Source organism: Cebidichthys violaceus, unplaced genomic scaffold (assembly GCF_023349555.1).
Source record: "Cebidichthys violaceus isolate CVI_PGR_0920_01 unplaced genomic scaffold, fCebVio1.0.p SCAF_3, whole genome shotgun sequence".
Taxonomy (NCBI): Eukaryota; Metazoa; Chordata; class Actinopteri; order Perciformes; family Stichaeidae; genus Cebidichthys; species Cebidichthys violaceus.
Window position 1 is genome coordinate 7,491,572 of NW_027176483.1, and position 25,929 is coordinate 7,517,500.

At 42.5% G+C, this 25,929-nt stretch overlaps 1 protein-coding gene across 1 annotated transcript in view; it reads left to right on the top strand.

The window, feature by feature from the left end:
• Positions 1–1,369: 1,369 nt before the first annotated feature.
• LOC137881743 (tetraspanin-18B) overlaps positions 1,370–25,929 on the top strand; it is a 30,436-nt gene continuing 5,876 nt past the window's right edge. The window contains exons 1-2 of the mRNA XM_068723822.1: positions 1,370–1,649; positions 19,205–19,288. Coding sequence (XP_068579923.1) covers positions 19,286–19,288 — 3 coding nt within the window. The 5' untranslated portion in view covers positions 1,370–1,649; positions 19,205–19,285. The remainder of the gene's footprint in view (positions 1,650–19,204; positions 19,289–25,929) is intronic.

A 25,929-nucleotide genomic window follows, 5' to 3' on the forward strand; every position in this document is an offset into this window, starting at 1 on the left:
AAGTCTTTATTCTACAAGCAACAATTTGAACTCTAACACTAACAAATTCTGACTTTATTCTTTAAGGCTAACTCTGACATAATAATGAGAAATGTTTTACACCACTCCTGCATCCTGCATTAAAGGGAGCAATATGATGTATATAAACCAAACTGGTTCTACAGAGGGTATTTTGTGTTTTTATGTTACCTCAAGGCCACCGTAGTTCTCGGTGGAATAGGATGGGTGAGTGGAGGGGTATTCAGTTGGTTGCAATTTGAATCCTCCCCGCTAGATGCCACTACATCTTTCACACTGGTCCTTTATATCAATAGTTCTGTGAATACGTACAGTACACTAGCCTTCTCACCCAGACTAAGACTGGAAACAGCTAGTTTGGCTCTGCATCTACCAGCCTCTAAAGCTCCTTACATAACAAGTTATATCCTGTTTGTTTAATTAAAAAAAAAAAACATAAGGTTGTGTAGGCCTACTATTTTGTGTCCATGCAGATGCAGTAATTTACTGAAGTTTATGTTAGTTGCCTGGAAACCTGTCAGGTGAAGACAAGACTTGACAAGAGACAAGACAGGAAGTTAGGTTACTGCTCCAGGCAAAGAAATAATAAACGCATATAAACCTGTGTGAAACAGCAACTTGTTACACTTTAGGATGTAAGGTGATCATTTGAAATGTTCAGACCTGTTGGTAGACATGTTTGTTATTGTTGGATAGAGTTAGACTAACTGTTTCCTCCTGTCTTTATGTTGGATTAGCTTTATGTTAAGATAAACTAGCTGGCTGATAACGTATCTTCAAACCTTGCTAACTCAAGCATATTTTCCCAAAATGTTGTACTCCATTAATCTGAAAACCCATTCAATGTGGCTCTATGGTGAAGGAAACAAATCAAGGAGAACTTTTTGGACAAATTAAATTTAATTCAGAGGTATTACCGTATTACCGAGGTGGTACCGTTATTACCAAAGTGATTTTTTATTTAAAATGTATAACGTTCTTTTCTGCTGTACGAGTGTGTGTTTATTGTTTAAGATAAGATAAAATAAGATAATCCTTTATTAGTCCCGCAGCGAGGACATTTACAGGATTACATCAGCATAGCACTATAGTGCAAACAAGAGACATAGTAAAAACAAGATCAGAACAAGTATTATAAATAAATAAGTAATAAACAGTAAAGAATATTAGTAAACAAGTAAAAATCCACAATAACTAAAATATAACTATAACTACAAATATGGACAAGCACGTAGTACCACTCCAAAAAATAGCTTAGTAACAATAAAGTAAACCGGAGGCGTGTGTGTCGGAGGAGAGTCTCCGCCCTCCGCAGCAGAGCAGGCTGCTGGATGAGCCGCTCCGCTTTCAGCGACTTCACAAAACTGTTTGCATACCAATCTCCCCTCAACACTGCGTGCTTGTCCAAATTGGGATCGCAGATCTCGGAGCCGTGGATTGTATTAGTTGGACGGTGCTTGGGCACGTTTCGCCTCCGTGGACACTCCAGCTGATCGGCTTTTTGTGTGTGTTTTGTTTTAATACTTAACCTCCTGCAGTCCTAGGCTTTTAAAATCGGTAGTTTTAGTGACATTTTCGCAGGTAAACATCTAGTCACGGACAGAGGTTTCGGCACCGAGCTGCGCATTGAGGTAAGAAACGTGTTACAACTACAAGTTTCCAACTTAAATGGTGAAATGAAAATGATTAGCAGTTGAATCCGTCGCTTGTTTTCGTGACTGCCGTTTTGAACTGGCTCAGTATTTGCAACAGCGTGTCTAATGGGCGATGTTGTTTGATTTCTGCTTACTTTGTTGCTGCAAATTGTATTTTCTCTTCAGACGAGCTGCAGAAACCAAAAGAACATCTTGAAAGATAAATTAAATGAGGGAGAAATCTCACCCTAATAGTTTAAGTCGTTTATTAAGCTGTTAGTTCATTTAAACTTGAGTTAACTTCAGGACAGGTCTGTGTTCTATTTATTTTTGTCCTTCAGTTAATAAATAAGATTCATGCACAAACACTAAATCTCCTCAGGTGACTGTCTGTGCCCTGAATCAGTGTGTGAAATGGGGTAAATATGCAGTCTGCAGATAATAGTGGGTTAGTATGAGAAACCTGACATCGGGGGGGAATCCGGGGTGATGTGTGTCAGTCTCCAAGCTGGCATCCTTCCCACGGGGCTCCAGCCATAACCGAGGAGGAGGCTGTCTGCAGAGATGTATGGGGTCACCAGATGGATGTCTCTGACGGCGCTACCTTAGCTGTAGGGCAGGAGTTCACTGTCAGTTTGCATTAATCAGAGGGATACATCATCCAAAAACCACATCATCCCTGTCTCATCTCCACTGGAGCGAAAGTGACAAATTAACGAAGTCTGAAAGAGAAAAGTCAATACTTCTGAGGACACTGCTAACATTTTTTTTTTTTTTTTTTACAGTAGCACTGTACATGTTACTTTTAAGTGAATTCAGGGTGGTTTCGTCATTGGTGTGGTGAAAAGTTTGGAACAGCTAAAAAGTTTAAGTTCTACTCACACTGACAAGACTTAAACACTTGTCTATACAGTTACAGCTGGAAGTTAGGTTATAATCAGATTTTGCCCAAGGAGATTGGCTCCATGGGACCCATTAACGCGCACCACTTTCCAGGTGAGTGTGCTGGGCTGAATTTTCTTGCCTTGAGTTAAAGTCGCAACCATTCACTCCGGCTCTCTATCGCCCTGAGGCTGGTACAGTTAGTCAGGAAAGAGGAGCGAAGAATCAAATCCCGCACAACAGCTTGGACAGACAAATCAGCTCCTGTCCTGATTAATGAGCTGCGCTACGATACCGCTGCATCATGTCAAGATCTCTCTCTCTTTCTCTGTCTCGTCTTCTCTTTTTGTTCCACCCTACTTTTTCTTCCTCCCAAACCCTAGATGACTTAGGTGAGTTAACAATTTGTAGAGAGAAGCACACAAACTGAAAACAGAGGCGTGTTTGTTCACCATGTTGTGGGTGAACATTTGCCTTGTCAAAAAAAAGAAAAGAAAAGAAACAGCAGTATTGATGCTTTTGGAGCAGCTGCCAACACAGATGACTAAACTCAGCCTGAAGCCTTTTCTCTCCTCTGCTCGATTCACACAACTGTTGGGAAATAGTTTTGTTGGTCAGACACACAAGTGATGTCTACAGGATGAGTACAAATGCAAACAACAGGGTTTGTAAACCTACGGTGTAATTTATACAGGGAATAAAGGTTGGCAGCAACAATGCGGAGATGAACAATTAGGAGGGAGCGTGTTTGAGTGTATTCAAATCTCCTCCGAGCCAAGCTGGTATTTATTCCGCCTACAGACACAAAACACCTGATGTGAGACTTGCCACTGGTGATCAGTGCACTCATTTTAATAGTCCCTCTGATAATGTGTTGCTCTTAATTACACATTTGCAGTGCCAGTGATGAAATGTACAGCAAAAATAAATGAATAGGAGAGGAAGTTTGAGACAGAGACAATTTGTGTGTGTGGTGAGTTCACTGCTCCTCGGCCACCCAATCCTTAGCAGGAATAGAAATGTGTGAATTTCAGTGTATGGCAGCTCCTGCTGAGAGGCACTGGGTGACTGACTTGATGCCGCCTGGCCTGGCAGAGCACCGCTCATTAAAGGCTTGAAATTGATCAATCTGCGGTTCCACATGGTTGGGTGCCTCTGATTTCTCTCTCTCCTCTCCTTTCCCTCTCACACTTTCCCTCTTTCTCTCTTTCCTTAATAGCGGCTGATGTGCCTGCTGCCTTTTTGGCCGGTCATTTGATCACTGGCCCTGATTTCACATCCTTGATTCATCCTGCCTCACCACAACCTCCTACCATCTCCTCTATCTGTCTCCCTCTATCTCGTCTATTATTATTTCTTCCTCTTGTACCATCCTTTCTCATCAGCCCTGTCTTCCTTCCCACCTCATCCAGTCTGCGAAGCACGTCTGTATCTGTATCGATGGGTTCAGAGCAGCGAGGCGGAGGGAAAACGAGGCTGGGTCATCACTCTACACTCGCTTTCCCCTGTATCAGCCCCACTACGGCAGCAGCGGTCTGTAGAGAGCTCGGAACTAAATGGAGTATCTATTGGCTCAATGAGAAAATTGCTTTTTTCGATTGCTAGAGGACCCTTCATTTAATGTGTGTGATGCAGAGGCCTCGGCGAGTAATGGGTTCAGCATCTTTGTTGTCAGGAGACATGAGAAAATGAAATTTGCTTTTCAGCTGGCAGAAATAATTTACTCTAGGAAAGGTGTATTTTTCATCAGCTGTTTAAAAGCCATGAAGGTGTGTGTTATGATATGTCTGCACTGTGTTTCTTTTTTTTAGCGCTGAACCTGTGGTTTGATGTCATCTGCTGAAGGCAGTTTTAGCTAAAGGTCACTTCATATAAAGAGTACGGTCTGCTTTGATGCTTCCCAAAGCTGGATTTGTATTAGTTTGTTAAAGGGTTATGGTGTACCTTCAAAGCGTAGCATATGCTGACATGCACCTCCTCAAAAATACAACAAGTTGGGGCTTCAGGTTTTATGCTCGGCTGGTGTGGACAAGTAGGTTGTTTTGATAAAAGCAAAATGTAATGATGTTCATTAAAAGTGGACTTTGCGAATCACTCAATCATGAAGTACTTTTACGTTGTATGAGGTGACTTATACGTCCACTGAAGACAAAAACATCCGATGTCGAGAGATGAGGAGACTGACCTCTAATGAATACATGAAACAAACATAAATGCCATATATTTGCAAAGCCATAATGAAGCCATCATTTCTTTTGCCGAATATCTGGAAAATTTGATTTGTTTGAATTCAAACTTAACTTGTGATTTGTCAACTTGGGCTACTTATGTTTTCTGTTAGAAGTTTCTTATAACTCCATGACAACACATATTTAAATAAACCTTTTGCATCCTTGCATGCGATACAAAAGAAAACGCTATATAATCCAGTAACGTTCACACATTCATGCATTCCTTTGCTCCTTGCGTGTCTCCATATGAGCCAGGAATTAGTGAATGACCTAAGCGAGTTCACCGAGAGCAGGAAGTCGGGGGGGGGGGGGGGGGGGGGCTCTCTCTGCTGACACTTCCTTTTTATCAAGAGGAAGCAGGCCGGCTGTTTGTGCTCAACCCAAGAATTCTTTGTGCTTATCATGCGTTCGCCCTATTTCCCTCAATAATGGCTGTGCTGAGCAGGTAATGAGGTAAAACGTATGTATTTGACAAGCTGGGCTCGGCAGATAGCGGGCTCTCCACCGGGCTCACGGCTTGGTAGGCGCTTAGTTGAGGGTACACTCAGCTCCTTCTCGGGATGTTCAAATCTCATCTATCTCCAAATCCCCCCAGCCATCTTTTCCTCCACATAATGTTTTTCAGGACTAATAAACCGTGTCACTCAGGTGTCCATTAAAGGCTGCCGGTGAGAACCCGCTGGTCATTACACAGAGCGAGCACACTCAGTAAATCCCTGTGCTTTTGCCGGAGGGTTTCTTCATCACCTTGTGCTCTTTTCATCCCCCCAGATGTAGTCAAAGCTCAGAGAGGGGTTTAGGCTGGCCGGGGAGTCTGGCACTGATAGGTTTTTTGACACGGGCTAACTTGTGGGGAGATTACCTGCCTGCCTGGTTTTAGCACATCTCTGATCCAGTGAATGATGCTGATGTTTAAGCACACAGCTGCCTGAAATAACGTTGAACAAAAGTTTTGACAGAGCACCACACAGCGTTGTGCCTTATCTGTGGAGGTATTTGTTTTTTTGTTTGCGAGATGAACAAGCAGTTCTTTACTAAGTTCACACAATAGCGCTGGGTTGACTCACATTGTGTTTAGTGTTGGCACAATGGGCCGGAGGAAGCTGGGTGCTAATCAAGTAGCACCAGGGAGGAAGAGCTCATTTTATGGATGTGTGATTGTTTCCCACACTCACTGACTAACACTGGAGCTTTTCACTATAGAAGATATTTGCTGCCAATTTGACCATTTTGTAGATAAAGAACCCTTGTGAGACGTCGTGTTTAATTGGTTGGTTGCTGTTAAGGATCATCAGAGGCATCATTTATCAACATAAATGAAGGATTGTATATTGTCTGTGAAGCATTGCAGAAAAGATAATGTGTGGAGGATAAAGAAAATCACTGTTGGATTTTCTACATGCTACATGCTGTCAATTGACTCTATGTTTAGGCTGGAACATGCTGCACTTGTGTCACTCTGAGATGCTGTTGTCTTTTATACAGATTTAGGGTCCAATGTTAATATGTCCAATTCTGTTTCAGTATTCTGTTTCGAACATGCGTGTTGTTGAGATTTGAGGGTGTGATACTGAACATGTGCAACTCTCAATATAGATGAGAAAGAAGTGAGATGTGTCACTCATTAGCTACTTCCTTCATTGATTTCGGACTATGTTGGAAGTAGCTAACGAGTTTGCCACCTCACTTCTTTCTCTTCTCTGTTGAGAGTTGCACATGCTCGCCACCGATCAGGCCGGATGTACGGAGTAAGCTATACATAGTCCAGCATTTTAGGCTGCCCCGGAGGCATTTCTGACACTGGTATTGCAACAGCTGTAACATTTGCAGAAGTATTTGACATCAGTCTTCATTTTGGGCCACTGTTTCTGCTTCTCTTTGGCCATTTTTCTGGGGGAAGGCAATGCGAGCCGAGCTCGGTCCAGACCTGTTTTTTCAGCCTCTCCCTGTGACTCATTGGGCCTAATGGTTCTCCCGTCTCCTGACTCAGGCATTTTTTCTGATGAAATGGGACTCTCTCCCAGCTTCTGGTCTTTCTCTTTTTCTGTTGCCACAGCCGCAACTGTGTCTCAAGTCTCCGCTACTCCACCCCTCGCTCCTCTCTCTCTCCGTTTTCTACTCCCATGCTCTCCTCCTCGAGTGCTCCTGCTCTTTCCGTCCACGTTTCTGGAATAAGAGAATATAGCTTTACAAGAATGCCCTCATTAGTCATCTTGGGCTTTCTTAATGTGTTATTACGTATTCAGCTCTGCATCTTTAATGCCTCTGCCTAAAGGAGCCCCTGTAAATATTCTGTTTGTTTTTAATCACAGATGATGGGCTACACAGTATAATGTGATATGGTAATTGTTACTTGCAAATACAAACACACACTTGCTCTCACCACAAATTGATTTGGTAATCTAGAGTGCAGAAATGATTGTAGGGATGGACAGTAGGTTGATAATGATGACCCAGATAATTAGCCTATTATCATTTTAAACTAATTAAATGCATGTCGTGCGTTGGAGCTGGATGTTAGCTCATTAACTCACTTTCGCTTGATTGGAAGTTGTGATATAAAGAGACGGTGCGGTTACATCAGATTTATGGACCGTTACTTGGTACATAGTGACGTAGTCTTGTTTGCCGTCTCGGCTTTTCCAGCGTGGCTGAATTATAGAGTACCTTCTAAGAGATTTATTTTGAGCTTGATTTGGGTTTTCATCCCAGTCTGCTAATAACACTTTGCTGTTCCAGTCAGTGATAACCGTACAAACCTCAAATACACAAATGAACACGAAGCTCTCCCACACACACATCCCTGCAGCCTGAGTGCTGCTGGCAGAACTCAACTGGAAATGGGGTTGTTGCATATTTACTGTTCATGGATCTCATATCTGTTTGAATCTAGGTTAAATGTTTTTCATTGTACTCATAAACACAGCACAGCAGAAATTACTTTATTTCGACTTGGAAGTGAAGATTGTGAACCTCAGTAGATGTAACTGGGCTAATGTGATTCTTCTTCTTCCTTCTTGCAATCTGATAATGTGCATTGGTATTAAAATATCATGCCAATATGAGAGTAAGTACCTTTTTTTCCCCACTATAGCTGGCTGCTTTTTGCTGCCTTTTGAAGCCCACACACCTTGTCCACAGCGCTGCTCCCTGCAGCTCCGGTAGGATAACAGCAATGTTACTGTCCCTCCCACAGGGCGAGAGTCGCCACAGGTCTATCAGACATATGGACTCTTTGTCGGCCTCCGCAGCATCAGGGGGACGGATCAGTGTTTGATTTAAAAAATAAAAAAAATCCTCAGCAGGGGCCAACTTCTATCTGGGGAAACTTGGGGGAAGGGCGGCTAATGATGTCTCTCCTGCCAGGATCACAAGCCTCTGAGATAGACGTGTGTGTTTCATTTTAGCTTGTTAAAGAACAGGGACTGAAAATCTTTAGAGCTCATAAACTACTAGCAGTGTAGGCCATCTGTCTGTTTGTGTTTAGAGCCTCTACTTGTGGTTTGCTTTGCTTGAGCGATAATGTTATCTCACCTGTAGTTACGGCACATGAAGCCATTTTGTGAAAGGAGTTTGACACAGGTGTCAGGGTTAAGGGCTTTCTGCTAGTCTTTCTTCAGTGTCTTTCTATTTGTTTCCCACAAGCACAGCATTAGACCCCAAGTGGTTAAAAAAAGAAAGTGAAGCACAAAGAGGTGTTGAACTGTTACTGACAATGTAGGGTATCCTGTGAACATTAGCAGTTTGTGTGAAGATTGCAGTGATGGTTCTTGGACAACATCCCTGTAAGCTTTTTACGGTGATAAATTGACTTGTCTTGTCTACAGCCTCTGCATGTCTGACTGAATAATGGCCTTTGCCTTTTAACAGCAGATGAAATGTACACGCTGTAGACAGTTATTTTTACTCCTCAAAGGGGAAAACAATTAGACAGCAAAGGCCGAGCGCCTCACTGCCTCATGATTATTTGATGGTCCTTTATGAAATTTTTAGCCCATCGCCACTTTAAAAGTGCGCTCCTCAAGTCGCCATTCATGGGTCACTGCACTGAAACACGGTCTCTGTCCTTTGGGCAAACAGTCGGTCAATTCCAACTGATGTGTTACGGCCACAAGCAAACCACGCTACCATTACTGCAGCGTGTGCTGCATTTTATAAAAGCGGTGTCTCACAAGGAATTCTTAAGAAGATATGGTTTTCTAAGAAGAGAAAAGCAAACATAGATATGAGGTGGTATTTTCTTCGCTGTAAAATTTCTTTGCTAATAGTTATTAGGTTAAACACATGCACACCGTGAAGCATAATTCCTTTTTTCCCTAATCCTCACTTTGCTGCATCTTTTTTTCTTTGAAGCTTAGGGAAAAAGGAGAATCCACTGCATAGAAAAGCTAGCCACTGTTTAACCATTTGAACTATATGAAAGGAGTTTTATATTTTCATGAGAATGTACTTAGGTCCTTATTTTTCTGACGGTAGAATCAAGGGATCACCTTCACATGTGTTTGTCAGAGATAGCACAGGCACAGCAGGCGTCTCCGGTATGTGAAATTAAATTGGCTGCAGTGTTCATTGATTTAGGCGCTAAAAATAAACTATACAGGTGCTTCTGGGATTTTATTTTCAGTTGAACATCAGGTGATCTTGGATGGTTTCCCACTGATTTGTCACCTGTCCCACGTCAAGACGGACAGGTCAGCACTGAAGTCATCCAACCTCAGCTTGACCACCTGGGTGTGACGCTCTAAACTGTGAAGCGTTAAGGAAAAAACAGCACACTCAGGCATTTCTCCAAGAGTTTGCGCCCCGTAGGAACGGGCCCAGATCATTTTTCCCGATAACACTTGGCAGGAGTCGGATCCCATGTGAAATGCCTCAGCACCAATGTTGAAGCCAAAGTGATTTTGAGGGTGTCTCTGAAAACCCGTGGATGTGAAGAGGTTCTTTTGGCATTATATGTCAAGCCAGGCACTTATAAAGCGACCTTGTGGCTTTAATTGGACAGATGACAAAATAGGATTCAACACAGATAAAACAGCTTCTTTAATACTTAAATAAAATTTAGTCTCAGTCAATAACCAGACATGATCTCATGATCTCCTCTCATTATAATGATGCACAAAAGAAACAATGAAGGAGGATAAAGCCAATGTTTTGAGCAATTACCTAAACCACTTTTGCTTATCTCTGCAGGCAGTTTGGAATTGGACAAGAGGCTTTTTTTTTTTACGTAATAAGGAACAGATGTCCAACGTTTTCTTACTCACGTCTCTGAGAGAGCTTTCCATACATTTGCCACATCTAGAGCAGCCCCCATCTCACATGATAATCCAGTCTCTTCCGTGAGCTTTCATAACACCCCCTTCAAATATTCGGCCAGCTCTTCATGTGTATACATTTATTCTGTTGCTTTTGGCGCAAACCAAGGGTCTGTTGTGTTTCCAAGAAGCTTGAGACTTTGCAGACTGTTGGAGATCTTGCAAAGTTTAAAAAACAAAACCATTTAATATCTCTTACTGTAACTCCATAAACATATTATACCGACTGTCTTCTGTAAGCGTCTCCTGCTATGTTCATATCTTCACCATTTGGTGGCTGGTATCAAAGTCTCATGTGGTGAAAACTAATTAGTTGCATTTTTCTGTGCTCTGGAGGCTCAGATGTTGTTTGTTTGGACCATATGACAGAAATTCTGAAAAGCTTTTTGCCGACTTCTTTTAACAATCTGCAAGATTCAACTGTGGCAATTTGATGAACGCTGCTTTAGTTACAGCTTCAGGTGATTAGTACGACAGTCACACGGTGGCTTGGCTTCAGCTCACAGGACTTCTGCACGTGCGTCTCCTTGACAAGTGGAAGGAAGATAGCATTTTTTTTGCATTTTAAACTCAAGTCACTTGCAAATGTTTAAATAAGCAGAAGAGCAGTAATGTGCTTCACCATTACTACCCCAGCTGTGGTCACTCCTGTGATCCTGTTACAGCAATGGAGAGCACTAAATGGACTGTTTATTTAAAACTGTTAGACGCGGTGGGCTGATGGAGATATGCTACCCTGCTAACGCTGCAGTGCACGCTGCAGTGCATGCTTGGGTTACTCACAATTTCATCACTACACCCAATTAATACTCAAGACAACATCAGCAGCATCTGCTCGAGCAAGGCAGTTGTCATCAGTTCCCCAGAGTTGAGAAAATTGAAAGTACGCTCAGCAGTGGTGTTATTGCTATTCTCAACTTGTCATCTGCCTGTGCTCCATGAGCAGGTTCATTGAGAAGCTTCTGTTTTACAATTATGCCTGTTTTCATAGTTTTGTGTGTTTTCAGTTGTAAATCAAAACCCATCATTTTAGATAGGTTTGACCTCACCGTTTTGCCAGTGTTACTCTGACCGCATTCATCCCCACACAATTGTCTCAGATCCATCATGTTTTGTGGTGTAAACCTATTGACTTGTGTTTCTTCAGGGACCAAATCTTGGACCGCCTCCAAGCAGCTCAGTTTCCATCCTCTCCCCATCTTTCCTTTGTCTCCCATAAATCAATGTGATGTAATTGCATAAACTCCCTTTCCCACAGCTCAGGCCTGGAGGCAGAGTATTCTCAGAGAGAAAGTGTTTCAGTGGGGCCAGTTAACCTTAACCCACTGACTCCCACAACTGCAATGTCCCTGGCTTTTGAAAGTTTTATTTTAGCCTTTAAATAGAACTGTTTGCAGAGTTTATTTCATTGGTAATGTTTGATGTGTAATGAATTGTTTTTCCAAGCAGCAGAGCCGTAGACGTTAACTTTCTCACAGCTGGTACTGACTGTTTACATCTGGCTAATACACTCTAAGCTCAGCAGATTAAATCTCATTTCTCTGAGTGCTTTTTGTGTTGAGCCAAGCATGATTTCTCCTGACGTCTCCCCGCTTGTGGCTCCTTCAGCCTATCGAAGGAATTTTTCTTAAAGCACTCCTGCATTTTCACAAGATTGTACCATGGAAAATGTCCAACCCATTTTTTTCCACATTTCAGTCCCTCCTGGTTTCCTCTCGGGACTCACTCACAAGCAGGATATCTCCTCAAAGGATATCTTTCAACTCCTTGTCCCATGGAATGGAGCTTAGAGTGAACCCATGTAGACAGGAGTGTACCTTAAGGTTTCTGGAGTGGGCAGAAGTCTTACTCACTTCTACACAGTTCTTCTTTATCCTGGTTTCATTTTCCGCTGCTTCAGTAATCCTCCTGCCACTAGTCTCGCCCTGCTCTCCTGAAGAACAGGAGTGATAAAATAATTTTTTCTGCCCATCGTGCACAAACACATTTCGGGGTATTTGGCCATTAGTGACAGCATATTTCACAATGTGAGAAACAAAAAGCATGAGTCATTTTCACTGCTTGTTATGTGCCATCACCGCAACCACATACAAGCTGACATAGATGAAGGATATGGAGAGATTTAGGGCTTTTTGGCACATGTGCAGCTTTATGAGGAGGTCCCAGTGTGGAGCCCCTCTGGGCTGAGGAAACAATCCAGATGCAAAGCTTCTGGGGCTCGTAACCCAGTGGGGCACCTGCCCTGCTGCTCCTGTACAGCCCCCTGCAACATCCACAAAGATGCAGGCTATCATCTTTGTGTGTGCAGCAACGTTGTTATAAAGTGCTGTTTCATTCTGATTTTCTTTGCAGCTTGTATAATACAATACAATGTGTGTGTTGGCTTTTATTCTTGTGATGGCGCACTGCTTTGTGTGTTTAGTGGAGCACAATTCTTGCTAAGATCAAGTCAAACTATGTTTCCACTCAAAATGTCTGTTGCCTCAGTTACTCAAATACACCTGAATGTAAACTCTTTACAAATGCAATGTCAGGCATTACTGCAGTTTCAATTATATCACCAAGGTGAATACCTCTGAAACTGACATAATTTACAACGCATGACTTATTTTTTTCCCCCCAGGGAATTTATAGAAAGGAAAACCTGCTGGAGTACTTCATTTACATACATTAATTTATGCTTGTGTCTATAGGTGGTTTGGAAAACTAAAAGGGAATGCAAATGCTTTATTTTTGTTGGATAACTTATGCACTTGTTTCAATTGGTACATTACACGTACCTTCTTTATTTCTCAATAAATTGGGGCACAAGAAATAGATTTTAGTGTGCACATAATTGCCTCTTTAAGATCAAAACGACATTGATTTATACTGCCAACTAGTTAGATGTGAATTTGCAATCAGTAGGGACCACCTGATATAATATATTATCGATTCATAAGGTGCTGATTCCATATCTGCTGCAGTTCTATAAGTGTTGCAGTTTTGTAATTTGTTTAATATTTATAATCCTTAGTGATTTCTGCTTAATTTTTAAACACTGGACTGTAACAGTTGATTGCTACTTTCAGTGATATACTCTATAAGTAGGATTTCCCACAGGAAATGGTTTAGCAGAGGTGGTAAGCTACTCAACACATTTCATCTTGTATTCAATTTAGTTAATCATTAATTGATTACAAAATAGCTAGGTTCATTTAATATACAGTGCTTCTGCTCTTTGTCCCTGAAGGTTAATTCTTTATTTCTTAGGAGTGTAGTGATTTTCAGGATGTTAGCGATGGTGGTCCACTGTAAAAACACCACAGGAAACTCCAAAGTAGCGTGTCTTTAATATGTTTCTGGTGTTTGTTGTCCAGATTGAGAAACAGGTTGCTTCCTGTCGTTTCCTTTTGCTCTAACCTCAACCTGTTTTTTATAGAGAGACTTTGGCTGGATTACAGCAACAATGAACATTGCCACGACAAAGTTGTGAGATGCAAAATACCACCAGACGTTATAAACTGGGCAGCAATCCTGCCATCTTCCTCCATGTTTGTTTATACTTTTGTATTGTAATGTGAGACACATGTTTGTACTCATAAACAAAGAAGGTCAGTGTGTTGTTTCAGCTCAGGCTTTACAGTGTTGTTTCACCTTGTCCATGGTTGAAAACAATTATATGCCTCAAATAGGCCAAATAAGAAATATTTATTTTGGAATCAATCATTCACGGTTATCCGCTACTATTATCTGAATTTCATAATGGTTTGCCTCGCTTGGTGTGCTTATGATGATATGCTGTGAAAACCATCAGCGATTAGAACCGGACCCACTGGGCCCCAGATTTTGGGCTAAACCATTTCTTGGCCATACTATCTTTTATAGGAGTATACTGTATACTTTAATCCTAGTTGTGTCAAAGTTTGTTTTTCATTTGCTTTGTCTCGTGACGTACAGGCAATTACAGCCAAGTGGTCATGGAGCAAAATTCAAATTAACAAAAGAAAAACTATAAGAGGGAAGTTGTGCTTGTGGAGGAGTCCAAACTCAAATGCCCTCCCAATGGTTTTAATTATGAAAATAAGTTGCATCTGGTCCCACTAAGCAAATAATCTGTTTCCACTTGTTGTGTATCTTCTGCATTGGGATGTTTACCGCATTGTTTGTCAGCACACTAAACAGCTTCAAGAGTCTAAAGCAGGCAGAAGGATGAAGATGAGGGCATATTAAGGTCAGATATTCACAATTACAGGTAACGTTAGTATAGGGCAGTTCCCTCTGATAAGGACCTTGTGGTAATGATCATGGCTAAAGTGGTCTTTGCTACAGAATCTGAGTTCAACAAATATACAGAACCTACTGCTTTATGGTATTTTAGCAACATTTAAATGAGGCCTAGAAATGGTTACCAGATGTGTTTTTAACACATGTTCAAGTGGCTGGTTTGACTTAAAGGACAACAGTGGCCACATATTTCTACATTCAATGTCTTTTGGAAAGTATAACCATATGTTTCAGTACTTAATATAGCATGGATTCCAACTGGTTTTTAGTCTTTCAGGTGTAGCATCATACAAACACATCAAATATCCTTATCAATTATTGTGGTACAAGTGTTATTACTCAAATACTTTGGTAAACATACTTGTTGTCTATTTGTGTTTAGAGTGAGAATGTTTGGGATGGGGTTTACTGACAATATGTTGTTACTAGAGCTGAAATGATTAGATATTGTATAGACCAAATGATGATGACAAAATAATCTGCACATTAATTTATAATATAGACAATCATTTGTTTATACGAGTCCTATCTTTCTTTTATTCAAAGTATTTCATTGTCTTGTCTTTCTTCTAAACTGACTTGACTACAAATCGGGTGTGTTGTCTTTAGTGCACTCATAATGTTTTAGCTGAGGAAAACATCCCGAGGGAAGACTTCCTCTTTGTGCTGGCAGCTTGGTTCTTCATCCCAGCTCCTTTCTAAGTTTGAGGCTCTGTAAGCTGCGTGATTCTCAAGCTTTACTGGGCTTTAGAATTTAACTGGGATGGAAATGGTTATCGTGCGGCTGTTGTTCGTCAGCTCGTAGGGCCTGTGGGTGGGGGAGTCTTCGAACAAACTGACGAGAATTTAACAGCTCCAGCCCCCTCTGTGTACGTAGTAATGAACTCTTACCTTGGCTTGGAAGGCTGCTCTGCTGCTATCCTTGGTGTGTTTTTGTAACCCTCACTAAAAAAAGCCTTGCTCTTAATTGTATCCCACGGGGCCCTGAGCTCTCAGTATTCACAGCCTTTCCTGTCCCTCGTACTGATCCTCCCCTTCTTCCAACCTTAGCCCCATCATCCCAATTCGACAGGTCTCTCCTCTTTAATCGCTCGACTTCAAAGCACCGTTGTGTTACCCTCCAGGCCCCTGGCTCCTCAGAGACAGGGGGGCTAGCCTTTGGGGCCTGGGAAGTAGGGTGAAAGTGTGGTGGTGTACAAGGCGGCTTGTTAAGTTTGACAGGCGTGGGTTAAAGAAAATAACAACAAGTAGTTCTGTTGCTGTTCTTCATCGTGGTGTCGGTAGAGAGAAGTTGCTGTTGTGTAATTAAAGAAGCAGGTTGCAGATGTTTGAACGGATCTGGGAAAGACACTTCTCACCGTTCTTTGATGAGGGCATCTATATAGAGGCAAAAGATACGGGCAGGAGGAACCTGCTACAAAGAGTCCTGGCTAATGTTTGCTGCCGACTTACCAAAGAGGTAGACACAGTGTCAGCTTTCATTAGCATCAAAATAGCACCCTCTAAACGCGCCTCCAGGGGCTGAATTCTTATCAGGTTTCCATTTAGCACAGAAAACAATTAACTCTGAGAAAACCGATGACTGTGTAATGAGTTCAATCTGCATTTTTAGCTGGAAAAATTTATCGACTGCGAATGAGTGAATACACTGTAACCCGAGAGCACCTACTGTAGTGCGGAGAACTAAGGAAACAGTGGGTTATCTGTGGCCAGAGAGAAGAGAGTGAGTGATTAATTGAGCGATGCCCTCTGATCAGAGTGGGGATAGTTTCTCCATCGTGGTGGTTTATCTTTATCTCTGGACACACACTGTTGGATCAATAAATCCAGTTGAGGTGAGGTGATCATTTTGCCTCAGTATTGCCCTCATTAAAGCAGCCAGCCGTTCAGGAGATATATGGCTGCCGGCAATTACCCTCTTTCTCATTTCTTTGATATTATCCCATGATGTATACGGACTTGGACTTGGAGATCACCAGGGAGGGCTGACATCCATAACTGTAAATTTGTCCTTTTATTAAGTGTGTTTATAAAGGTTTGATTAAAGGCGTAAAAAGCCCCATAGGTCATCATCTCTAAATGTGCAGCTGCCTCTGCAGCTCAGAGGTTTGCTTTTATCAACACTGGTGAGAAATTGAGGTCAAAGCCAGCTGCGAGGTGTTGATGGAAGAATTGGCCCTTCCTCTCTCGTTTTCCTGCCCACTTCCTGTCCCCAGAGGAAATGTCGCTGATCAAACTGCCTGCTGTTCTACGGCCTCTTGACATTCAGTCAAGGTTGCCCAGCTGATTGGCAGGATGAGGAGACATGAAACATTGAAGATGAGTCATACTATATATGGTGCATATATTGTGAAGGCCACGGCAGGCCCGAAATGATCAAGTTTGTGCAACATGTCATCAGATCACGTTTGATAGCAAAAGTGTGTTTGGCTGCTGCAAACGGCTGCACTCTAAGACACAAAGAGTTGTACAAATGGAGACACACCAACAACAAAACCTTCCGCTGCCAACTGGGCGAGAGTAAATCATTTTATAAAGTACTTTCATGTCTGTTAATCAAATTCCATAAAGTAATTGTCATTTATTAGCTTAAATCGTATTAATAGGCTACTGCTTTTCTTAAAAACATTGTTTGATTATGGTGTATCATGTGATCAGAGCTAATACTGAGTGTGCTAGGATGTTATTGACACACAGATCCGAGACCCGTTGCATTAAAATGAGTCCCAACCCAAACTGATTAGACTGAGTATAATTTGGACCTGATCCAACAGTATATACTGAGGTCGGATACCATTTGAAAATCGAGGGAGCAAATAATTTGAAGCATACTGACTCTTTCATTCCTCTTATTCCTTTACTGCCACTTCAGTTTCCTCTGCTATCTCTACTGTGAAAGGCACTGTGGGGGATAACAGTACATACTGTATGTAGAGACACATCATTTATAATGTTTTATTGTCTTACACACTGGATAGATGTTGGTGATGCAATAATATTGTCAGAGCCTGAAATATCAGCAGAGGCTAATCAATTAGTGGCTGCCTTGATGTTTAAATTGCTCACAGTGCTCGTGAGCCTAAATGTCAATGACTAGTTGGCGAGAGCTATCTGTAAAAGGAAAGCCATTGAGCGGATGTAGATGAAACCTTTTCTCTAGTGTTGAGTCGTTCCCCGCTTTGTTGGACCCTCAGCAGCCTGGCCTTTCTGGTCTCCCTCGAGGGTTCGTCCTATTGTTGTGCTTTCTCAGCCGTCTGCGCTCGTCTCTCTTCTCACCCCCATAACCGATTCAATGAGGCTCTGCGATCCTATTGGTGCTCCACTTTCCAGTGAAAAGGGTTTCCATGGAAACCAAAAAATAATGCAGACCCTCACCACTGTTGCTCTTCGACAGCTAATAGCTCTCTAAACAGGGGTTCAGGAGAGACACCTCTGCAACAGGCTTCAGGGTAAAATTTGACCACTCTGCTGCTCAGTACCAGATTACAGGCATGATGATGTACATATCTGTTGCTGTAGTAATAGACTCAAACTAGATAGAAAGGGTTTGCAGTGTTTTATTGCCTCATGGTTATGTTTTCTAAGCCATATGGTGAATATTTTGTAAATGACTGGCTCCATCCTTTGGCTCCACATGCATGTGTTGCCACTGTGGAGCTGTTATTGATTCCCTCAGCTTGTGCTTTGTAGTGTCTGAATTCAAGGCTCTGTGATAAAGGAGTGTATCATTCCAGTGCATCTCACCGCTTCTCGGATTCGCCTGTTTCCTCACCCTGCCTTTGATTGCCTTTTCTAGATGCAATCCGAGCCCCTGTATTGTGTATGGGGGAGGGTGTGCTGCAGCCACTGTCAGTTTGGTTCAGCGTCCTGGTGAATCCGATGTCTGCTGGCAATATGGTGTGTCGGCGGGATGATGTGGCTCGCTCTTTCAGCCAGAACACTCCTGGGATATTCTCCATCCGCAGCCCCTGTCAGACTGAGAATACCCTGCCTGTATTTCACCATCTAATGGCAAGAGCTGCTTGCTGTTCATGTCTTCGTAGGCAGCTCTCGCCATATTTGATGCTGTAGTTGTCTGTGCCAGGGCTTTGAAACCGGCTCCAAAGTATTGTCAGTCAAAACCACACTGCTGACTATTTTTGCACATCGAGCCTGGAATACCAGCAGTTTAATTGGATCTCATTGCGATATCGTTATTTTCAGCTGGGAGACACTTGTGGCAAAGCACTTTAGAAACAGGAGAAAGTTTAAAGCATTTATGCTCATTAGACACAGTTGGCAGGAAACGTATTGTACATTGACAGTTTAAGCCAGCAAGTAAGAAATCTAGGTATTCTTCTTCTTTCAGTGAATAATGCATGAGTTCAGATGCTCATCAAGGTCACGTCAGAAGCTGTATGAGGAGACTGTGGTGAGTTGGGTCTTCTAATAAAGGGTAATTAACTAAGTAAGAAGATATACACATTTAAATACCCCAAGGAAGATATTCAAATTTTACCTGGCCAGAACACAGACTTGGACTGCTACTATACCTTCTTTTTTTTTTCTTCTTTCCTTGTTAATTTCGCCTTCCAGCTGAGTGAAACATTCACACATAAAACACTGATGCAGTCTTAAATTAGCCCGCTGCTGGGAGCGAGTGCTTCATACATAATAAATGCAAACTCTGTCATTTTAAGTGTCCTAGAATTTTATTTTCTGTGGGGGTTTTTGTTCAAGCTCACAGTCTTATTCTGCTTAAATGAATTGTGCATACCAAGACAAATGTGCCACTCTTCTGCCTCCTGGCCTCACTGTTTATTCATCTCATTAGTTCTGTCCTGACCTCTGCTTCTACCATTGTGCTTCTGTCCAACAGCCCATGAAAACAGGAGAGGAGAGAGAACCGAGAGAAGTCATCAGCTTCACCTGAACAAAGAAGAGGCAAAAGAGGATACTCATGGTATGGGACTGTTTTATCTATAAATAAAGCACACATGGTGTTAAAGAAAAGCCACAACTTGTATCTTCAGTGTGAAACATATTTCTGCCCTGAGTTTTCCCTCAGCATCTGTAATGTGGGAATGTTGCCAGGAATTATTTCTACCAATTCAACTCCAGCAGACGCATGTTAAATCAGTGAGAGAAACTGCAGAAAGAGCTTGCAGACAGGCTCTTTTCAGTAAGATGCTGACAGCACAGGCGCAAAGCCATTGTTGCCGTCAACAGGAGGCGCAGTGCAGCGAGAGCCGGTGTGTGAAGCTGGTCCTGCGAAGAGCCAGACAAGTGCTTTTGTCCTTTACCCACCACAGCAGGTCAACGCTGGTCTTTGTTAGACTCTGATTTGCATTGGCATTTGTAATATTAGTATTCCAGACACGGCTGAGCAGCAGACATGTATAGACTGCGAGGTTAAAGGGGAGTTTAGACCCAGACACATCAGCTGTAATCAGTCAGAGCGCATAACCATAAAAGCAGACAAATAAATGTGTGCTACATGTGCAAGTGACATGTAAGATTATAAACAGATTATTTTTTATTTTATAAGAACTGACATAAGGTGCTCACATTAACTTTTACCTCCATATAATTTGGTTTAGATCATCTGCCTAAACTTTGGGATTATTGGCTGCTTGTGTTTTTTTCCCCGTTGTACGAAGTTGTAGGTTCTAGATAATTTATTCTGGGACTGCAGTTAGTAACATTGCAACTCCATGGCAACTGAGCTCTGAAAGCTCAATGGAGTAGCAGCGGGGGACTGGACCTAGCAAAGGGTCAATTGAAATAAACCAAAATGATCCTTTTAATCTCAACCGATTGCTCCATAATCACACAGTCTCACATTCACAGAGCTACATTAATAACCACACACAACAAGGTGCCTCCGTTACAGCAAATAACAAGGCAAGATCAAAGAATCATGCATTTTCTGCCACACTGTTCATGCTCAGGCACAAACACACTTTTGGTTTATTTCTATGAAGTTGTTATTTGCAATGGGGCCTCCAATATATGTGGATATCTCTTTCATCTGCGGCACAAACATTCACACGCTTTATCCTTGGGGCTTGTGTTTTAATCTTTGCATTGCGCTCGAAACTCCAGCCTGTACCACAAATTAGGTTACACTGTTCCTTTTGCTGTTTTTTTTTTTTTTTTTTTCCTTTCGTTGAACTTTAGCTGACTATATGGAGGTTCTGATGTGTATGTGCTATACAGAGTCATCAGTAAGTGATGAAACAGCTTCTAGGCCTTCTACAAAGGGAAACTAGCTGTGTTCAAACCAACATATGGCCTTGCAACAGGGTGTGAGTGATCACTCATTACACAAATGGCTGGCCAAGCTGTCCCCCTGTCGTAAAGTGCTCGGCTCTGCTCCCCTTTGTTTTCTAACAGGAACTAGTGCTAAGTGGAGATGCCAAACACTGCTCTGCAGACAAAGGCCACTCTCACCACATTTCCGGGTTGCCGTGGAGACCAGTGTCCATATTGGAGGGCTGGAGAGATTCCAACATGTACTAAAAACAACCCCAACAGATTTCACAAAATTGTGTATTTGAGCCTCAAGAAAGCCACAATTATGATTATTAGTTTTGTGGTAGTGTTCATATTTCTGTTAATTGTCAGGATCTGGTGACGATCGAGCTCTTGGGTGTGTGAGTCATGTGTATTTTGTGCGTCTGCGCATGTTTACCCTCCTAAGTTTTCTTTTGTGTTTAGTCCCCTGAGGCTGAAAGCATCGTCTTTCCTTAAATCCCCCATTGTTTATTTCTGCCGAGGCCATCTGTGATGAAAACTCTTTTTAAATGGAGATTTGGCGAAGAAAACATCCTCAACTTGAACGGTATTCGCCATAAAACAAGAGAGAACATCACAAACATTTTAATTGTCTCTTGCCTGAGGGTCAAACACTGGTCAAAGTCGAGTTGGTGAGTTATTGATTGGATTTTTCAAACTTTTTGTCAAACTAATATTCAATCCACTTCACATGACCCAGACATAATGAGAGGATTTGGGCTAAGATTGTGGAAACTTGCACAAAATAAGACAACAACTTAAGTAGGATTGCTGGGAAATAATTCCCAAATTGTTGAGCATTTAGTTTTGAATTGAGTCATAAGTCATTTTTGTGGAAAGCCCCAATGGCATTGTGTCATCCTCCAAAGCGCCTCGTGGGAAAAGCCCGAGCTGAGTCCTACCAGGCGGTAGGGTGCAGGAGTGTTTATGTGTTCATTGTGTTCTGCTACCACATGCCCTCACTGCCAGACAACTAGCGGACTAAGAGCTGGAACTCCAGGGATCAATGCATCATTGACCATGTGCTTGGGCCTGGTATTGATCCAGCCCAATCCGGCCAGTTTGTATCTTCACTCAGCCAGATAGAGGTGCCGACACAATTAAGTGAGAATCTCTGCTTTGAAAGAGCGAGGATCACACACACACACACACACACACACACACACACACACACTAGTGTTCAATAGAAGCCCAAATCTGCTCATCTCAATCACATGTCCTCTGCTCGAGTTAACCAAGAAGCTATCAATGCCCTTCCCTCTTCCAATCTTTCTTATCTAAGGAGCTGCAGAATCGATTTCACTGTAGAAGTATGAGCAACTGTTCGTACTGACAGCTGGATGTGCACCCATTTGGGATGTCAAGAATTTGGCCTGTAGTGCTATAGACAACACATGGTCAGTAAGTTTCTGGCTGTGCATTTGTTCATTTTAGTTAATCAGCCTTTTGTTCAGGAATGCGTCAGCTGCCTGGTCAGAGGACTTCTGCCCTTGGGGGTTCACGCAATCTCATTTCTAAACTGAATGGGTCAGGAGAGCGCCACTCACAGGCTCAGATAAGAACTGCTTTAGAGTCACTGCACGTATTGCAACAATGGACTGAAGTGATAAATGGCTTTGCAAGGCAGAGCAAATTTATCAGAGACTGCCTACTTTTTTTTGTGGAGAACTAGCAATGCCCGTAATGTGCAGAAGCTGATAATATACTCCAATCGTATATTTATACTGTGAAAACTCATTAAGCTAAGCTTGCCTGAGGGTAGAGCATTTGTATGTCTTCACCTGTGCATTTAACCAACATGAGGACCTTTGCTACAAGCCTAGCAGTTTCTCCAACTTCCTAACCTGGCTGAGGTTCTACAGTGTGCTCTCTGTGTGAGCTGCACCCACACACACACTGTGTGCTCGGTTGCCTTTGAGCTACTTTTGTACACTTTCTCTCTGTGGTTGTTCACTGTTGTCTGCAAGCTACATGTCCTCTAAAGTAGCATAAAGTGCTATAGCTGCTTAGCATTCAGTACACTTCAAAGCTCCTCAGTGTGACAGCACAGCCCAGGGCTCATTCTCTTCTAATTGGGGGTTCATTAAGGGACATGGTGTGCCTCAGGGGAGCCCTGCTCACTGCCAGAGGAGCCTGTCTTTATTCGGATTTTGGGGTGTTTACTTGCTGCGGCTGATTTAGGGAGTCACAGAGAAATATGAAAATGGGTTTTTAATTGAGATAAAGGCTTATGTGGCATGTGTGTGGTCCCTCAGTGTCATTGTCAGAGGCTATTAGTGCTATCTGGAGAGAGCTTTAGAGTGGCATTCATCGATGGAAAAAACACACCTGCTCCAGCTGAGCTCAGGGAGCCAGGGGACGAAATGTACCATCCCCAGGGTTCAACTACAGGTGATCATTTAGAGGGTCAATGACATTTAAACGGGTCAAGCTCCAACCCTTATCGTCTCAACAGGGTTTCAGTATTAATGATAGTTTGTTATGCAGGCTCACACTCAACTGAACTGGCTGGTTATCAGGGATGGGTGGAGGGTGAGGACAGTTTGGCGAGCAGCAGACACAGTGTCCTTGTCTCGCTGATCCATTTGTCCGGGGCGGTGGCCAGTGAAGCAGGGGGATATGGACTCACTTCATTAATCGTGCCGAAAGTGTCAACTTCAAGGAGAACCACCCAAGGGTTTACTATTTATACATGCAGCACTCTAAATGCAGGTCTATGTCTTCGTTATCTTTTAACCACAGTCGGTTAACGCGACCATCATGGCTGACAGTGTGGACACTGGCCAAACATGCCTTTAGGTTTTCTGAGTTGAGCATGAAAACAGGCCTGTAGAAATGTGTCAGAATTCCTCATCTTCATACTGAGCAGAATGTAGGTCAGATGGGTTTGCCCTCATTACTGAGCTCTGGCTTCTGTCGGCACTGTGAAGCTGATTTAGGATCACTTCTCATTAATCCACTATCAAACTCAACCATGCCGGGCTCCACGGCCCAAGCTGGCTGTGGATCGGTCTTTGCCAAGAATGTACAATGGGATCTTAGTGCCGTGTGGCATTTCATGATGTCAGTAACAGGAGAAGGAGTTGGCATTTACTGGATACCTCAGGGCAAAGACCTGCCACTTAGATTGTCAGATTGAGGACATACCTACAGTATTTCCAGGGAACAAACACATTGTCTGCAAATATAGCAGTGCAGTATTCCATACTGCTGTGTGTGTGTGTTGTCTATTTATAATGGGTGTTTTGTTTTTGCTGGTCTATACAAACACAATGCAACACAACTCCTTATCTTGACACATTGTTGGTTTAGCAAAGTAGCACACCTGAGGAAGCTCTGCCTTTATCTGGTAGTAATTTGTTGATGTTGTTGTAAGGCTGCAGCTCCTGGGGTGTGAACCACGTTTCCCTTGTCTACATAATGTACTCTGCAGAATATTCAGAGGGACTTAGTGGTCTGATCACTACGGCTAGGCTGTGATCGATGAGGACCTGCAATCCCATGGGAGTCATGGGAAAGATCAGTTTGTTTACTCTGCACTTTCTCCAGGGTCTCCGTGGCAGTTTGATTTATACTATGCTGGTTTGCACCATAGGCTTGTTTTTCGGAGCCTCGCTAGGCCCGTACAGTCCACTTCATTTTTAAGCATGCAATGCATTTTAATGCATAAAAGAAAATTGGCTCCGGATCTGACAGCTGGTTTGACCCTTAGATGGGAGCGAAGAGTTAAAGGGTGAAGCTGGAAGAGAAATCAGACGTTTTGTTTGGGGAATGAGATGTGAGCTGAGCCCTGAGAGTTTTTCCATTCGACCCTTTCCTCCCCTTCTTCCCCCTCCTTGTTCCGCCTCTTCATCCCCTTCTCCAATAAATACCGTTTGCACTCTTCATAGGAGCCCAGAACTAACAGTGGAGGGCAGGAGGGATGAGAAAGGGCCTTTTCTGTCGCTTCTTTCTGTGAGACCGTAATTTATGCAAATCTCAATTAAGACCTCCTGTGCCCTCATTAGGCTTTTCAGTGGGGCTTAGGAAAGTGAGGGAGTGTGCGTGTGTGTGGGGGGGTAATTAAAACCCATCCCGGGCAATGAGGCTGTTGGTTGCTCTCAGAGTACCACTGGGAGGGTGATCAATACCTAAGCATATCATTATGATTTAGAGGAGGTGTTAAACCATAGCTCTAAATCAATTTCCCTTGGTCTGAGGAGGAAAAAAATAATAAGCCTTCAGGCTGGTGAGGGGAGGAAATGTTCTCATTCTAGCTCGCTCCCACAGCAGACAAAGACCGGCTTCACATCTTTAGTATTGTTCAATTTTTTTGTCAAGGCAACTTAAACAAGCCTACAATGAGACAAAAGCACATTGCAATTTGAAGCAGGAGGAAAAAACAAACCAGTGCAAGCACACCGCAATAAAAGAAAAACAGACTAGAAAAAGATATGGGTGATGACTTTCTGATTTGCACAATTGCCATACTTCTGTGTAGAATAATAATTTGCAGCAAGCAGTTGAGCAGTTATTGTTTAAGACAGTGGTTTGGGGAAATTATGGTTCATTTCACCTGAAAATGTGAATTTCCGAGTCGGAAGAGGTGCAAGGGTTCAGGCTGAATTGGAGCGACAGCAGATCCCCATCTAAGACGGCAGCACTCAAAGCTGGCGTCGATCATAACCCAAGCTTCACCATCGCCTCCGAGAAGCAGACAGATTACCCAGAGGAGCCATCTGACAGCACATAAGGCATTGGAAAAGATTACGAGATTGCATGTGACGGACATGCTGCAAAGTACAGACAAAAGAAGTGAAAAGAAGGCATGTTAACTTTTTTGTTTTCAATTAGAGGTGACAGTGTCTGGCTGCCTAGTTGTGTAAAGCTATTTACAATTCCTCAGAAGTTTCTTTTTAATCCGCTTGTTACTCCGCCTCAGTCCTAGCCTCAATCCTGGCTATCACTATGGGAGAGCAAATTAATAATCACAACTACAAAGCAAAGAGTGCCGGTTCGTTTCTGCCAAATAATTAATTTTCCTCCCTCACTGAGACTGCAATTATAACTACCCGCAGATTTTTTTTCTTCATCAGTTTTTGCAGAATATGTAGAGATGATTCCTTAGACAATTCCTATCCTCCCTGAGGGGGGAATCCTTTTAATTTCTAGCTTGGTAGGTTAAACAAATGCCTCAATGAAGGCTTTGTGGTGCATCATATATACAGTATATATATATATATATATATATATATATATATATATATATATATATATATATATATATATATATATATATACTGTATACCCCAATATATATATACAGTA